The sequence below is a fragment of the Gekko japonicus genome, unplaced genomic scaffold (assembly GCF_001447785.1).
Source record: "Gekko japonicus isolate JY-2015 unplaced genomic scaffold, Gekko_japonicus_V1.1 scaffold257, whole genome shotgun sequence".
Lineage (NCBI taxonomy): Eukaryota > Metazoa > Chordata > Lepidosauria > Squamata > Gekkonidae > Gekko > Gekko japonicus.
In genome coordinates this window covers 1070580-1086846 of record NW_015171509.1, presented here as the reverse complement: position 1 = coordinate 1086846, position 16267 = coordinate 1070580, and the positions used below count along the sequence as shown (strand labels likewise).

At 45.6% G+C, this 16267-nt stretch overlaps 1 protein-coding gene across 1 annotated transcript in view; it reads left to right on the top strand.

Moving 5' to 3' along the window:
• The window catches only part of PIGG (phosphatidylinositol glycan anchor biosynthesis class G), an 89014-nt gene that overhangs the window by 37386 nt on the left and 35361 nt on the right, over nucleotides 1–16267 (top strand). The window contains 1 exon segment of the mRNA XM_015419327.1: nucleotides 1–208. This exon segment is cut by the window's left edge and continues 62 nt beyond it. Coding sequence (XP_015274813.1) covers nucleotides 1–208 — 208 coding nt within the window.

Here is a 16267-nt window from a genome sequence, read left to right as displayed (position 1 = left end):
TCCGCTGTGTTCTCTGCTCTTCTACTTGCTGTGCCTGCTGCTCTGTGCCGTGCACGTGGTCCTGTGCACCTCGACAGAGAGCCTGTGCTACTTCTGCAGCATTTCCTGGCTGTCGGCCATTGGGGTGATCATGCTGGTGTCTGGCCTCCTCTGTGTCATCTTGTCTGCCCTGGAGAAGAGGTGCCTGAATCCAAAGCTGGTTGTCAAGGTGAGAGCCAGAAAGACAATTTGAGCTTTCCTTGTGCATTATGCTGTGTTCCGTTTTTTTACTTCAGGGTTTTTTTTAGAAGTAACTTTTATATGGAGGACTGTGTATGCAGGAATAGTGTGTCTGATGTACAGGTGCGGGGTAGTAAGCAGTTAACAATGTACAGGGGTGTGTAAAAGGGGGGGAAATGAAGAAAATGATCTCAGAAAGATACGGTTGCAGTACTGATGTTGAACCAATGATGTATGTAAGCAGGTATATGTTAATAAGTAAAAATGGTGTACGGCGTTGCTAGTGTCTTACAGAAGGTTATAGTAGAGAATAGCCCAGGCTAGCCTGATCTCGTCAGATCTTGCAAGATAAGCAGGGTCAGTATGGGCTAGGATTTGGATGGGAGACCTTCAAGGAAGCCCAGGGTTGTGACGCAGAGGCAGGCAATGGGAAACCACCTCTGAACGTCTCTCGCCTTGAAAACCCTACAGGGTTGCCCTGAATCAGCTGTGACTTGATGGCAAAAGAAAACAAACAAAAAAACAAACAAAAAGTAGAGTAACAATGTGGTTCTAAGCAGAGTTAAGCCCTTCTGAGCCCGTTAACTCTAAAACTGTTGTTTTAGAAGGGCATAACTCCGCTTAGGGTGACACTGTAGGTGACAGGTATGGTTTCATACCGGAAAGAAAGCAATTCAGGTATGAAGCATTGGATATTCCTTTGACATAGTTGTTTAAAACCTCCTTTAATCTGGTTTTGTATGTTGCTGTTAGTTTTTCAGCCATCTAAGACCAGAAAATACTACTTACCACAGTGATGGTAGATCAGTCCACTTTACCAATGCAGATCTGTTCAGCGAAGCATATTTTTAATGTATTACATCTCTGTGTTGCTTTTTCTTGCAAGGAACTCAGGCTGTTGTACAGAATGGCTATTGCCTTTTCTGTTATAGGTTAGGTTGAGGGGAACTGATGGAATTTGACTCTCTCTCTCTGGTCCCCTTTCACTGTTGGCCTCTGACTTACCCCTTATGCTATTCCTGGGGCGTCCCCTGTGCTCCAGAGGGAGCATTTTGGCCTGCAGAGGGCTAAGAACATCAGAAGAGCCCTGCTGGATCAGAGCAGTGGTCCATCTAGTCCACTATCCTGTCTCGCACAGTGTTGGGGGAGAGGAGGCCTCCTCTAGGCTTTAGTTGGCATGAATCCCTGTGTTTAACAGCTGGGTATCAGAGCTGGTGTGGTATGGTGGTTAGCGTGCTTTGCTTGCACTCTTTTGCGGTTGCTCTAGAAGACAGATGGCAGTACTGGGTTGAGCAGAGTGGGTCTTCTGTTGTTTCTCTTTTTACTGCATTAAGTGCCAAGCCGGAATGAGACCGTCTGCCTCTCTTGGGATTGCCACCCAAAAGCCTGTATTGGCTTCTTTCACTGTAATGGGTTGGATCCAGTAATAGTTCCACTAACAGGGGTGAGTGGGTTGACAGTTCCCCCTTTCACTGTTGGCCTCTGACTTACCCCTCATGCTGTTCCGGGGGGGGGTCCCCTGTGCTCCAGAGGGAGCATTTTGGCCTGCAGAGGGCTAAGAACATCAGAAGAGCCCTGCTGGATCAGAGCAGTGGTCCATCTAGTCCACTATCCTGTCTCACACAGTGGTTAGCCAGTTCCTCTGGAGGTCCGACAACAGGGCATATGGGCCGAGGCCTTCCCCTGGTGTCGCCTCCTAGCATTGCCACTGAATCTGGAGGTTTCCTTTAGTCACCATGGCTAGTAGCCACTTATAGCCCAATCCTCCATGAATCTGTCTAATCCCATCTTAAAGCTGTCTATAAGAGCATAAAAATGAAGAAGGAGGAGGAGAGTTTGTTTCATACCCCACTTTTCACTACCTGAAGGAGTCTTGGCTTACAATCGCCTTCCTCTCCCCACAGCAGACACCCTGTGAGGTAGTTATGGCTGAGAGAGCTCTGAGAGAACAGCTCTGAGAGAACTGTGGCTTGCCCAAGGTCACCGAGCTGGCTTCATATGGAGGAGTGGGGAATCAAACCCGGTTCTCCAGATTAGAGTCCGCTGCTCGCATCAAGCTGGCTTGGTGGGGAAGAGGATGGGGGAGAGGCTAGAAAGTCCTGATAATGGAAATTGGAATTAGATCCGACCCATGTGAATGTGGTGGTAAAGAGAGTGAGTGACATCATCAAGTGATGGATTTCTCTGCTTCCTCTCTGCATTCTTAGGTGTTGCTGGAGGAAGTAGCGGAAGCAGGAAGGAAGTGCATAACAGGAAGTGACATCACCCCTTCCCTTAGCTGTGTATTGTATTTTCAGGCAGTAACCTTCTGATGCCATGGACACCTAATTCTGATTTTAGTTGCAAATGAAGTGGTGGCAAGGACACAAGAGCAGCTGTGCTGGATCTTGACCAGTGGTCCATCTAGTCCAGCATCCTGTGTCACATGGTGGCTGGCCAGGAAATCAGCTGGACCCGGGTGGTGTTTTTGAACCTGAATTTTGGCACAACAGACCTTGCTGCTGCTGACCTTGAAATCATTGCTTCAACAACTTCAATATGAAATCTTGTCTCAAGAGGTCTGGAAGTCAGATGCTCTTGGATATTATCTTAGGGTGCCAAATTGCGAACATTGATTTGTTGTGGTGCGAGCATTGCTATCTACAGGTAAGATGTGCTCGGTTATAATGATTAAATTATCAGAGTTTTAAGTGTGTAGCTCAGGAAGATTAGCGGCAGGGGGACTGCTGGCTAGATTGCTCGACAAAGCTTCAGTTGGGAATCTTTTTAGGCTTTGAAAGTCTCTGTGTGAAAGCTCTTTCTGCTGGTAACTCGCTCTGTCTGATTTATATCAGAACAGCAATAATCTTCGTTTTCAAGTTGCACTGATAGATCCAACTGGGTAAGATTTAACTGGGTACAATGTGCTATCTCGACAAATGGCTTATTGCAGATGGCGCTGGATAATTTTCAAATGAAAGTGATGTGCAAATTCCACTTAACAAGCAAAGCAATTAAAATTAAGGTGGGGAGGAAATTAAGGTCTTTGCTAAAACTTAGGTTTTGGCCACCTGTTGCCAGTTTTGTCTGTGAGCACAGGTACAAAGAGAGCCGCAGCTGTAGGTGGATTAAATCTTTAAAGACTAAGGTTTATTGAGTGAGACTTGGGACTTGTGTGTGTGTGTGTTCAACCCTTTATTTAACCCCCCCCCCAAGTTCTTTAGTAAAGGTTGATAAATGATTACCTCACTCTGTTGCATTATGGGATGTCAGTGCTGAGAAGAGAGGCAGAATTTCAAAACGTACCAAGAACTGGCAAATAGACAACATATTTCTTTATATTATAAAATCTAAATGTTCCCACAGCTTTTAGAAAGGCCCAACCAGTACATCTATACATGGATGAATCTCAGTCTTTCAGGCTGTGTGCCGTATCTTTCATTTGAGTCAGAGGGTGGTAAAAAGGGAATCATCTGTTTTTCTGTATAGCTGTATTTCTGAGAAAAGTTTGGGGTATTGTGAGTGGTCTGTCTGAGAGGGCTGGACCAATACCTGAGGATCCCTAATGCTGCCCACAGGCCTCAGATAGGGAGACCGACTTCTCACCTGCCTCCTGCCCCTACCTGGGTTGAGTCGTGTAGCCTCCACTGTGGCTTTTCAACAGTTCTGACTTAAGTATTTATTAATTTATTTAAAATATTTATTAGCTGCCTTTCTTCTTATGGAGTTCAAGGCGGCTTACAATATTAATAAGAAGCATAAAATAGATTACATTTAAAAACCCAAAATGTTAAAATCACAACTTAGGACTGCTTTAATCAAATGCAGTCCTGAATAAAACCGTCTTCAGCTGCCTCCTGGAGAGCGAAAGGGAGGGGCCAGGCGCACCTCCCTGGGGAGGTTGTTCTGTAAGCATAAGGCTGCCACTGAAAAGGCCGTTTCTCGTGTGCCCTCCAAACAAGCTTCTTCTTCTTTTTTTAATGATTTATTTTCGTTTTCCCAAAATATACAGCCATTAATATCAGTACAAATTATATTGTGTCTAACATCAATCATTGTTTGTTAAACCATTCATATACTCTCGACCATCATTCCTGAAACACAAACATATCTTTACCATGTAATAAAGTGGTTAATCGATCCATTTCTGCTATATCCAACGATTTGTTTAATAACTCCTGAGTTGTAGGTAAATTAATAGATTTCCAGTATTTAGCATAGCTACTATAATTCTTGCTGATGTTACAATATATTTTAGCAGATAATTATCATTTCGATCTAAACCTTTTGGTAACATATTTAACAAATAAACTTCTGGCATTAATTCTAAATTAATTGATAGCATATCCCATATTAACTTTTTAACCTCCTTCCAAAATTTGTTAATTTTTTCACACCTCCACCACATGTGAAAAAAGGTTCCCACGTTATCCTTGCATCTCCAATAATTTTTAGACATATTAGGGGAACACAAACGAGCTTCTTTGATTGATGGGACAATCACAAGGGCCTCTTCCTGTGATCTTAATTCCCAGGCAGGAACATATGGGAGAAGGTGGTCCTTCAGATAACCTAGTCCAAGCCATGTAGGGCTTTAAAGGTCAAAGCCAACACCTTGAATTGGGCTCAGGAGTGAATCAGTAGCCAGTGCAATCGCTGTAAGCACTGAAAGGCCTCCTGCTGTTCCAGACCGTCTCATCTCAGTGGCTGGGGCACCTCCCTTGGTTCGGGGTCTCCCTGGCTGCTGTCCCTTGCTTGTTATCCTGAAGTTGTGGCATACCTGGCTTTAGCCATGGACTTGTCTCACTTGGGGACATTCCTGGCTTTTCTCTTGTCTAGTGGAGACACCTGGCTCCTATCCGCTGGAAGCGTTCCTGGTTTAGAACTCATTCACTGTTTTCTAGTGCACCTGTGATGTTGTCCCTTGGGACGAGGGTGCTTAATAACAGAGAGTCAAGACTCTGTACACTTAAGCACCTTTGATATCTTACGTTGAGGTTTGGGCAATGCAGACAAAATTATTTGAATTTTAATTCATTGATTGTTCCAAGGCAGGTAGATGGCTAAAACCTGTTGTTGCACTGCTCTGCTGAAAATCTAAATGTATGGTGTTATTCCTGGCTGGCTTTGAATGACAGAATACATATGGAACCTGCCTTATACTGAGTCAGACTATTTGTCTGTTGAGTACTGTGCACTATGATTGGCTGGGGGTCTTCGGTAGATCCACTGTCTCATATTTTTAAGTGGAGATACCAGGGGTTGAACCTGGGACCTTGGACATGCAAAGCAGATGCTCTACCACTCAAGTCACAGACCCTCCCTAATAGAGCATACATCTTCCCTGGCTTCTTTGCACAAGGTCTGAATGCCGTATGTCAAAAGAGTGGCTTGCTAAGCAGACTTTTGGCTTTTCAGAAACATTGGGCCTACAAAGTCATAGAAGCTTTTCTCTCTCTGGGAACTCGAGGTCATGCTGACTGTGGTTTCAGAAAGCAAGGTAAGGAGAGATGAGAGTCTGACAAAGGTGCTCATGGAGTCATGGGGCCTAGAGGTTTCAGAGCCAGGGAACTAGGAGGGAGTTTTGTCCACATGTTCCGGCTTCTTAGTGCAAGGACCTTTGGCTGGGGAAACGTGGCCTGCTTAACTGGGCCTACGTATACATCTGCAGAGTATGTGGTCTTATGCTGGCAATCCCCCTAATTGGTTAAGACCCCTGTTAACAACATACCTGATTGGTTGAGGTTACCTGGCTAGCAATACATTTGATTGGTCAACTGGAATCATGCCAATGCAGACAGTTTGGCCTAAAGGAAGTTTCTTAATTCTAGTCTTTGCCCTTTGTCTACGTTGTATTTGCCTTTGGGTCATTTCTTGATTCTGGACCAGGTGGGCCTTGCTGGCTGGAACACCTGCCTTTGGACTTTGAAACCTTATTGGACTCAGTCTGGTCAGGTCATATCTGGGTTAGAGAACCAGTGCTTGTAAAAGTACTTTAGGTTAGATATTCAGCTTTTATTAATTTTATCATTGCTGTTCACTGCTCTTATATTGTACTATTTTCACTGCTCATTTCTTTTAATAAACCTTATTAATTATATTTTGCGGTGTTCTTGGGTTTGAGGGCTTCAGTCTGAACCCAGTACTTTGGCCCTGTTGGCTATAGCTACCAGAATAATTGTTTTTGGGGGTTTTCGGGGGGGGAACTCAACTTGAAAATGTCCCGCCTTGCAGGACTGAACTCTTGATTTAGACCAGGGAGGGCTAGAGACTCAGTCCCTTGGTTTCTGGCTGGCAGGTTAGTCAATGGAACCGGTGGTAGCATGTTACCTTGGTGTTGTGAGGATTCACTGTCCAGCATTTTGTGGTTTTGTTCTTGATCAGCCAGTTACTCTTAAGGAATAACTTTTGATAAGAACATAAGAGATGCCAATGTTAGATCAGGCCAAAGGCCCATCCAGTCCAACACTCTGTGTCACACAGTGGCCAGAAATACCAGGTGCCATCAGGAGGTCCACCAGTGGGGCCAGGACATTAGAAGCCCTCCCACTGTTGACCCCCCCCCCCAAGCACCAAGAAGACAGAGCATCACTTGCCCCAGAGTCCCTATCTATACCTTGTGGCTAATAGCCACTGATGGACCTCTGCTCCATATGCTTATCTAATTCCCTCTTGAAGCCGTCCATGCTTGTAGCCGCCACCACTTCCTGTGGCAGTGAATTCCAAGTGTTAATCACTCTTTGGGTGAAGAAGTACTTCCTTTTACCTGTTCTAACCCGACCGCTCAGCAATTTCATTGAGTGCCCATGATACTGTAAGGTGAGGAAGTAGGAGTTACTCACGCTTCCTCTGGACAGGTCCTTCCCAGCCCTTTCAATGGCTCTGGCTCATGCTGCTCCAGGCTTTCCCATTCTGGTGACTGCTGGATATGGGGAGAGGGGTGGGGCTGTGACTCAGTGGCAGGGCACCTGCTTTACATGCAGAAGGACTGGCGGTTCAGTCCTCATCATCTCCCGTTAAAAGGACCAGGTAAGAAGGTGGTGAGAAAGGCCTCCACCTGAGACCCTGGAGAGCCGCCACCACCAGTCGGAGTGGCCAGTCAAGACTGACCTTGATGGACCGATGGTCTGATTCCATATAAGGCAGCTTCATGTGGAGTCCTGTGATACAGGGAGGAAGAACGTGCAGGAGGGGGGCAGGAGAGGAAGGGTGAGTCGTGTGCTGTGTTTCCTCTAAGCTGAGTTAGTGTGAGCTAGCTCACAATTTCTTAGCCTCCAGCTCACACATTTTGGTCTCAGCTCAGGAAGGGATGGCTCCAGAGCAAACTAATTTATGCAGCAGCCAAATCACTTGCTCACAACTTTAATGCCAGCAGCTCACAAGGTAGATTTTTTGCTCACAGGACTCCACAGCTTAGAGGGAACATTGGTCGTGTGTGCCGCCTCTTTAGAATAGCTGAACTGCCCTCTCGCCTTCTGCCATCCCTCCGGTACTCTGGGAACGACGGCGAATGAATGATCCCACGCTGCTGCCGTGAGCAGAAAATAGAACTCGGCTATATAATGATATGCCAGAGAACTCTCTACGGGGATATAAAAATCAATGACTGACTCAGACATTTTGATTTGTAAATAACCGTAGTGAACTTACCGTTAGCATTATCTGGATTCAGTAGAACCCGTTTAGGCCTCAAAGAATTGCATTTCGTTATGTATATGAAGAGAGAGAGAGAGAGAGACAGTGTGATATAGTCTGTCAGAACAGGATCTAGAGGACCCGGGTTAGAGTGTCAGGCTACAATGCCAGGAGACCCAGGTTCCAATCCCACTCTGCCTCGGAAGCATGCTGGGTGACCCTGGGCCGCCAAAACAGGCTCAGCCTAACCTGCCTCATGAGAGCAGTTGTCAGGAACAAAATGGAAGAGAGGAGACTGTTGTAAGTGGCTTTGGATCCCTACCGAGGAGATAGGTGAGGGATCAACGAAGTATGAATAAAAGATATATAATATGAATTTACATCCCAGTTAAATCCTGCGGCATTGTAAATTCTTCACCCCATGGTAACTGTGGACTGTGAGAGAAACAAAACCCTAAGAAGAAATGGATTTCGTTTTGGAATCTAAACACGGTCTACTCCATGAAATTTCATTGGCTTTTTATTTCTTTAGTACTATCTTCTGTAACGCCGTGGATGGGTTCGTGGAAACTGAGTGCTTTCTGAAACAGCTTTATAGGAGATGGGTATAACACTGTTCTAATGGAGATGGGTTCACAGTGTCATAATTTCTTGCATCTGAGGTAGCAGTCAGAGGAAGCGGCAATAAACAGTTAACTGCCTCTGTAAAGTTTCTCTGCTGGAGCGTCCCAGGAAGACTCTCTAGGTTACCTTTGGCATCAAGGTATCTCTGGCATCCTGGGAGAGTTGTGGACACTTTCCTCCGTTGGCCCTGAACTCTGACTGAGGCCCCGTTCCTCAGTGAGGTGGGCCTTTTATAGATCACAGGCATGGTTGGAAGGTGACTCTCTCTCCTGCGGCAACAGCAGATCACTTCTGACCTGGCTGATCTTGCTGTGGAGCCACTGTCTGGTGCACTCCCCACTTTTTAAAATTACATTTGGGACAAAAGAGTGCCATGCTGAAATGGATTTATAGGAGGTCTTATTGTACTGTATTTGTCATTGTTATTAAATTGGAGTTATTGTCAAATATGTATCCTTGATTTATAGATAGATAGAATCATAGTGTTGGAAGGGATCTCCAGGGTCATCTAGTCCAATCCCCTGCCCAATGGAGGAAATTCACAAATACTCCACCCCCACACCCACCCAGTGACCTCTGCTCCATGCCCAGAAGATGGCGAAAAAACTCCAGGATCACTGGCCAAACTGGCCTGGAGAAAAATTGGTGATCAGCATTCCCCTGGGTGTGTAAGAAAGAAGAAGAAGAGATTGGATTTATACCCCGCTCTTCACTCAGAGCAGCTTACAAACTCCTTTCCCTTCCCTTCCCCTCCCCAGAACAGACACTCTGTGAGGTAGGTGGGGCTGAGAGAGCTCTTTTGAGAACTGCCTTGAGAGAACAGCTCTGACAGAACTACGGCTTGGCCAAGGTCATCCAGCAGCTGCAAGTGGAGGAGTGGGGAATCAAGCCCGGTCCTCCCAGATTAGAGTCTACACTCCTAACCACTACACCAAACTGGCCATGAGAGCTAAGCACTGATGTAACCCTTCCTGCCCTGCCTTCTCATGATCTGCCTAAGTTCACAGAATCGGCATTGCTGTCAGATGGCCATCTAGCCTCTGCTTAAAAACCTCCAAAGAGGGACGCCCACCACCTCCCGAAGAAGCCTGTTCCACTGAGGAACCACTCTAACTGTCAGGAAGTTCTTCATAATATTTAGCTGAAAATTCTTTTGATTTAATTTCAACCCGTTGGTTCTGGTCCAACCATCTGGGGCAACAGAAAACAACTTCGCACCATCCTCTATATGACAGCCCTACAAGTACTTAAAGATGGTTGTCATATGACCTCTCAGTCATCTCCTCTCCAGGCTAAACATACCCAGTTCCTTCCATCTTTCCTCATAGGACTTGGTCTCCAGACCCCTCACCAACTTCATTGCCCTCCTTTGGACATGTTCCAGCTTGTGTATAGCCTTCTTAAACTGTGGTGCCCAAAACTGAACACAGTACTCTGGGTGTGGTCTAACCAGAGCAAAGTAAAGTGATACCATCACTTCGCGTGATCTGAACTCTATACTTCTGTTGATACAGCCCCAAATCGCGTTTTGCTGTTTTAGCTACCGCATCACACTGCTGACTCATGTTATAGCAGATATAGATAGATTGATATTTAGGAACCTTTTTCTAGTATTAGAAGTGCTGCGGCTTTCTTCAGAGTAAGCAGTCGCAGTATTTTGGTTCCAGGAGGTCACCAGAGGTGTAGAGACTGTTGACTCTTTCTGAGCTGTGAGCTGATGCCCCCTAATGTTCCTGGTCTAACTATGGTTAGGAGATCAGGGTGCCTACTTTCTCTCTCTTCCATTTTGCACAAAAATCATGCCTCTGATCCGTCTTTAGAATTAAGTCTCGGTCAACATTACATCTCTCTACCTATGTCAACACTAACCATAGTTAGCTTTCAAATTGGCATTTGCATCCATAGTTAGTGGCAGCTTTGCAGACAGTGGCTTGATGTTAACCTGGGTTCCTGTTAATAGAGTGAGAGATGTTGGCTGTGACTATCTCTGAAAAGGTAAGGGATGACTTTATGCATGGGATAGGAGGGGGAGGGGAAGAGTCCATGAGTCCACGGGGCCTCTCTTAACTATGAGGAGCATCACATCTAGATCAGGCCTTGGCAGGAGTAGGCTGGGAAGTGAAAATGGCCCTGGGATAAACCCAGCTTGTGCTTCAGGGGCCCCTGGACTCAGTGGCATCAACAGTCTCCGTTGGCTCATCCTGTGCCTCGTCTTACAGAGTGGTGGTAGTACAGAAGGAAGACAGGGTTGAGCTAACATTGATTACCAGTGGGAGGGTCTGAGCCAAGTGGTCCCTGAGGCCCTGACAGAGTTGCTGGGGCTTGGACACCAGTGGTCCTCTAGGGAAGTAGCCCACTGAGAAATTTCCAGCCTAAATCCCAGCAAAATGGCCCACTGAGAAATTTCCCTGTACATTAAATGGCCAGTCCGTCCCTGGGCCTCAGTCAGTTAGGCTGTATGTGTCAGTAAGTGTACATAAGAAAACAGCAAGAACAGAAAGGAATGCTCACAGACTGACACACAGAAAAATATCAACTTAAATCCATAAACAATGGTTATGGGCCATAAAGAGTTAGTTGCCGCTTTGTTGTTAGAACACAGTTTACATTGTTAAATGCAGTAAAACAAATCCCCTCATGGAAACTCAATCGACTAAGATGCAAGGGTAGCATCTGCCCAGCAAAAAGACACCGCAGAGAGAGTCATAAAAGATCTGGAAATAGCCATTCAGTGGTCCAGCTGTTAGAAATTGTCCAGCTGGGATGAGATGCTGCTTGGTTAGTCCCTTTCGTGGTCGAGCGTAATCCACGCTTGAAAGGGTCCAGATGTATACATCAAAAAACAGGAATTGATTTTCTTTGTTAGGTTGGTGCTCTTTGTGCCTGCAGACCCTTCAGTGGTGCTTCCATCTCCAAAACGGTTTAAGAGATTTCAAGAAACTGGAAATTATACTTGAGTCATTCCCGCTGCTGATGTGTTTTCCTGGCACCCATTTGCTTCATCCCCAAAGCCAAGAGCTGACTCCGGCTTTCCTCCACCTCACTGGAGCAGAAGGTACTTCAGAAGAACCCAGGAGGCATCGCTTCTGTGTTTGCAGGGAACATCCATTCAGGAACAGCTGCCCCCACTGTAGGAGGTTGCTTGGCTTGCAACATCCTGGCCTTTGGTGATTGGCCCTAGAACCCCATAGCATCCATTTTGTGATTGGCCCTGGCCTCTGTGGCTGCCATTTTGTGCTGGTATCCGTTCTTTAGTATAAAAATTCCCAAACTGTCCACGGGTTCAAGGAGATTGGTGGGGGATCCCTGTTATGCCCATTAGCCAAGAGTTAACATCCTCATACAAAATCCTAAAAGGAGGATTTATTTCTATTTTTATGTACTAGGTTTGAAACATTCTTTCTCTGTTGTGATTTTTATGGCTCTTGATTTCGGCAGTTCTCTTGGCTGGTTGTAGCTTACCAGTCCTATGGACTGTTTTAGGCTGCTTACTCAGTTCCTGGAGGTTTTATTGGAGTCACATTATGTTGTTAAGATGTTGTAAAGCTGCCTCAAGTTACATTTTATTAACAGTGCGGAATATAAATATTTTAAATAAACGTTAGGGCTAAATATCTAAACTGACACTTTAGACCCACAGAGAACAAGACTTTCATATTTAAAAAGCTACATCTAAACAGGAATAATTTGAGCATTTGTTTTGCAAACCTCCTTTACCTTGTGGCATTCATTATATAGCAGGAAAACGAATTCTTCTGGAGGTAAGGGATTTGGTTTAATTGGAGATGGTAACAGAGAAAAAAATCGTTATGCTTAATTACGAGTTTTCAGTAAAAATGGATCCAAAATTGTTAACTGGTGAATAAAGTAGTTCTTACCAACTTAGAAGAGCTGTAGAATTTCAGTATTCCTAGCTGTTTTCCAGTAGGGAAATCACTGACTAACCAGAGTAGTTATTGCCCTAACAGCAGCTGATGATTCAGTTCACGCTAATACTTGCAGGCCCTTCAGAAGAAAGGAATGGGACTTAGTTCTGTAAAAGAGTGGAAGAACCAAGACGGAAAAGTGTATCAGCGAAAACAGTTCAGATCTCAACTCTTACTTAATTCCTGGGGAATCACACAAATATGGATCCCAATGGCTTTAAGGTGGAATAGCCCTGTATTCAAATCAAACCAGTTGTATTAAAAAAACAACAACGAAAACCCTCAGACCTTTAATCTATACATTTTTTTATCCCATACTTGGAGCTCTGGATGGTGTACATACTTCTCTCTTCCCCATTTTAAACCTTGCAACAATCCCATGGCTGTTGTAGCAAGCAACTGAGTACAATTGAACCACCACAAAGGTTTATTGTAGATCTCACACAGGGATAACAGCTGCTATAGGTAAAGGTAAAGGTTCCCTTGCTCGAAAGCCAGTCAAATCCGACTCTGGAGTTGCGGTGCTCATCTCTGTTTAAAAGCCGAAGAGCCAGCGCTGTCCGAAGACATTTCCGTGGTCATGTGGCCGGCATGACTAAACACCAAGGCGCACGGAACGCCGTTACCTTCCCACTGAAGTGGTACCTATTTATCTACTTGCAATTTCTTGCTTTCGAACTGCTAGGTTGGCAGGAGCTAGAACTAGAGACGGGAGCTCACTCTGTCATGCGGCACACTCGGGTCTCTCGAACTGCTGAACTACCGACCTTCCACAGCCTGCAGTTCAGCGTCTTAACCACTTGAGCCACCACAGCTATATCAGTCAGTAAATCAGTGTAGGTCCAGGTTGTACTTTTCCCCTTATGCTTCCTGTTTCCTGTCCCATCATACTACATCTCCCAGCAGGCAGTGCTTCTAACTGTATACGTATTACTATAAGAACACTACAGAGACTTTAAGCTGAGGGGAAATAACTAGCCTATTGAGTTTCATGGATGAATGGGGATTTTAACCTAAATTTGTTAGATTCTGGTCTGACACACTAACCATTGCACCCTACAGACTCTCTATATCTGGGCTGAGGAAGCTCAATGAAAGGTTGTAGCGAAGGGGGAATTTTGCTCTTCTTAATCTGTAACCTGTTTCAGTATCCTACTTCTTAAGGCCCCTGTTGCTCTGCATTAATCATGTAAGATCTGCACTGTGGCTGTCACAAATGATCAAACTCCTTAAATGATATTTTTCTATTATCCGCTGGATTGCAAATAGATTAATCCTAACGGGTACAGAAGCTACAGTGTTGGCATGGACTCCTGTTTCTTCATTCAGTATCCCAGAATGCCTCAGGTGCTTTTGCTGGAGGGGGAGGGGGGGGGCGGCAGACCTGGAATTTGCCAGTGGTTAAGACAGTTTCCTGTTGTCTCTTGTCAGGTAAGCAAAGTCTTAGACGTAGTTCAATACCAGATGTTTGCAGCAGTTGTGAAAGGTCACAGCTACCGGGAGCAGCAACTGAGAAGAGAATTCTGTGTCTTTTACTCTCAGTAGAAAAGAGCAAGAGATCAATAGCACCTTAAAGACCAACAAAATTTGTGGCAGGGGATGAGCCCTTGAGGGGCTCAGGCGGGTCAAGTGGTTAAGACACTGAACTGCAGACCGGAAGGTCAGTAGTTCAGCAGTTCAAGACCCGAGTGCCGCATGACGGAGTGAGCTCCTGTCCTTGGCCCCACCTCCTGCCAAGCAAGAAATTTTAAGTAGATAAATAGGTACCACTTCGGTGGGAAGGTAACAGCGTTCCGTGCGCCTCGGTGTCTAGTCACGCCAGCCACATGATCATGGAAACGTCTTTGGACAGCACGGACTCTTCGGCTTGGAAACGGAGATGAGCACTGCATCCCTAGAGTCAGTTTTGACTGTCTTTCGAGCAAGGGAAACCTTTACCTATGAGCCCTTGTGAGTCACAGAAGTGAGCAGTGAGTCACAGAAGTGAGCAGTGACTCACGAAAGCTCCTCCCCTGCCACAAATTTTGTTAGTCTTTAAGGTGCTGCTGGACTCTTGCTCTTTTCTACTGCTACAGACAGTCTGACATGGCTACCTGCCTTGATCTATCTTCTATTCTCAGTGTGTACATTGGGGCCCTGCCAAGTGCACTTCATGGTCTAGACTAAGTCTTTACGAAATGAGCAAACTGGCTGGCCTCCCGTTGATCTGTTGGACTCCTGGAGCTGATGAGATGGAGTTTGTGTCAAAGTTTGACACTTTCAGACTTGAGCTCAACAGAGACCTTGCCTGGTTGGCTCACTATAAAAAGTAATTTGTTGTTGTTTAGTCGCACAGTCGAGTCCGACTCTTCGCGACCCCATGGACCAGCTCCCGCCAGGCCCTCCTATCTTCCGCCATCCTCTGAAGTTGGCTCAATTTCATGTTCGTTGCATCTATGACACTGTCCACCCATCTCATCCTTTGCCGTCCCCATCTTCTTTGACCTTCAATCTTCCCCAGCATCAGGGCCTTCTCCAGTGAGTGCTCCCTTCTCATTTGGTGGCCAGAGTATTTGAGCTTCAAGTTTGGTGGCCTTCCAGGGAACAGTCAGGGTTGATTTCTTTTAGGATTGACTGATTTGATCTTCTTGCAGTCCAAGGGACTCTCAAGAGTCTTCTCCAGCACCATACTTCAAAAGAATCTATTCTTTGGCGCTCGGCCTTCCTTATAGTCCAACTCTCGCAGCCATACATGACTACTGGGAATACCATTGCTTTGACCATGCGGACTTTTGTTGACAGGGTGATGTCTCTACTTTTTTCTAAAATGTTTCGTATACTATTCAGATTTAGCCTTCTTTTCCAATTTATCAACCATTGGGAAAGGTCCACACTCCAGGTAGATCGTGAACTGTTTTGACTTCGTCTCATGATCTGCAGTGTTATGTAACGGTAACAAAAGCCAGTGCCAAAAATAAATTGGTATTTGAGGGGCCATGAGACTTTTAATTATATCCACTTTGGAGGCATGTAGCCACCTGAGTACCCTAGCTTGGCCTGAGCTCATCAGAACTTGGAAGCTAAGCAAGGCTGGCTGTGTTCAGCAATGTTCCCTCTAAGCTATGGAGTCTTGTGAGCAAAAGTTCTACTTTGTGAGCTACTGGCATTAAAGTTGTGAGCGAGCGATTCAGCTACTGCGTAAATTAGTTTGCTCTGGAGCCATCCTTCCTGAGCGAAGAGAAAAATCTGTGAGCTGGAGGCTAAAAAACTGTGAACTAGCTCACACTAACTCAGCTTAGAGGGAACACTGGTGTTCAGTACTTGGATGGGAGACCACCAAGGAAGGCTGGGGCTCTTTGCAGAGGAAGACAGTGGCAAGCCACCTCTGCTCCTCTCTTTCCTGGAACGGCCCGTGGATGAGGTCACCAAGATTCTGTTGTGACTCAAAGGCCCATTCTTCTTCTCGGAGGTATGCACAAAGCTTCTTACGAAATAAACCCATTGTTTTAGTTTGCACAAGGTAATACTGGAGCATCAGTATTCTGCTTACAGCGGCTGTTGTTAATCCCCTTGAATGCAGATCTTTTTCTTCCTTTCGCCAAAGTGACGGAGGCTTAAGAAGATGAGAAGTAGCTTTCCCCACTCTCCTCCTCTTTGAATTTCCTGAATGCTAACAGATTTCTATTTTTAGACCCCCACGAGCTGCTTCGATCTCTGTTGCAAGCCTCGAGACGATTTGAACTTCAGATTTTTAGGCTGGTTATTCAAGGGAGAGAAAGCTGTGTACGCAGCCCTTGAAGGAGAATGCGCCCGTTCTTTCAGCGGCACAATTAGCGGAGTGTTGACAGTCACTCTGAATTACGCTGAAATTAACCTTGTTTCAGATGAGGAGTGTGGAGGAATTG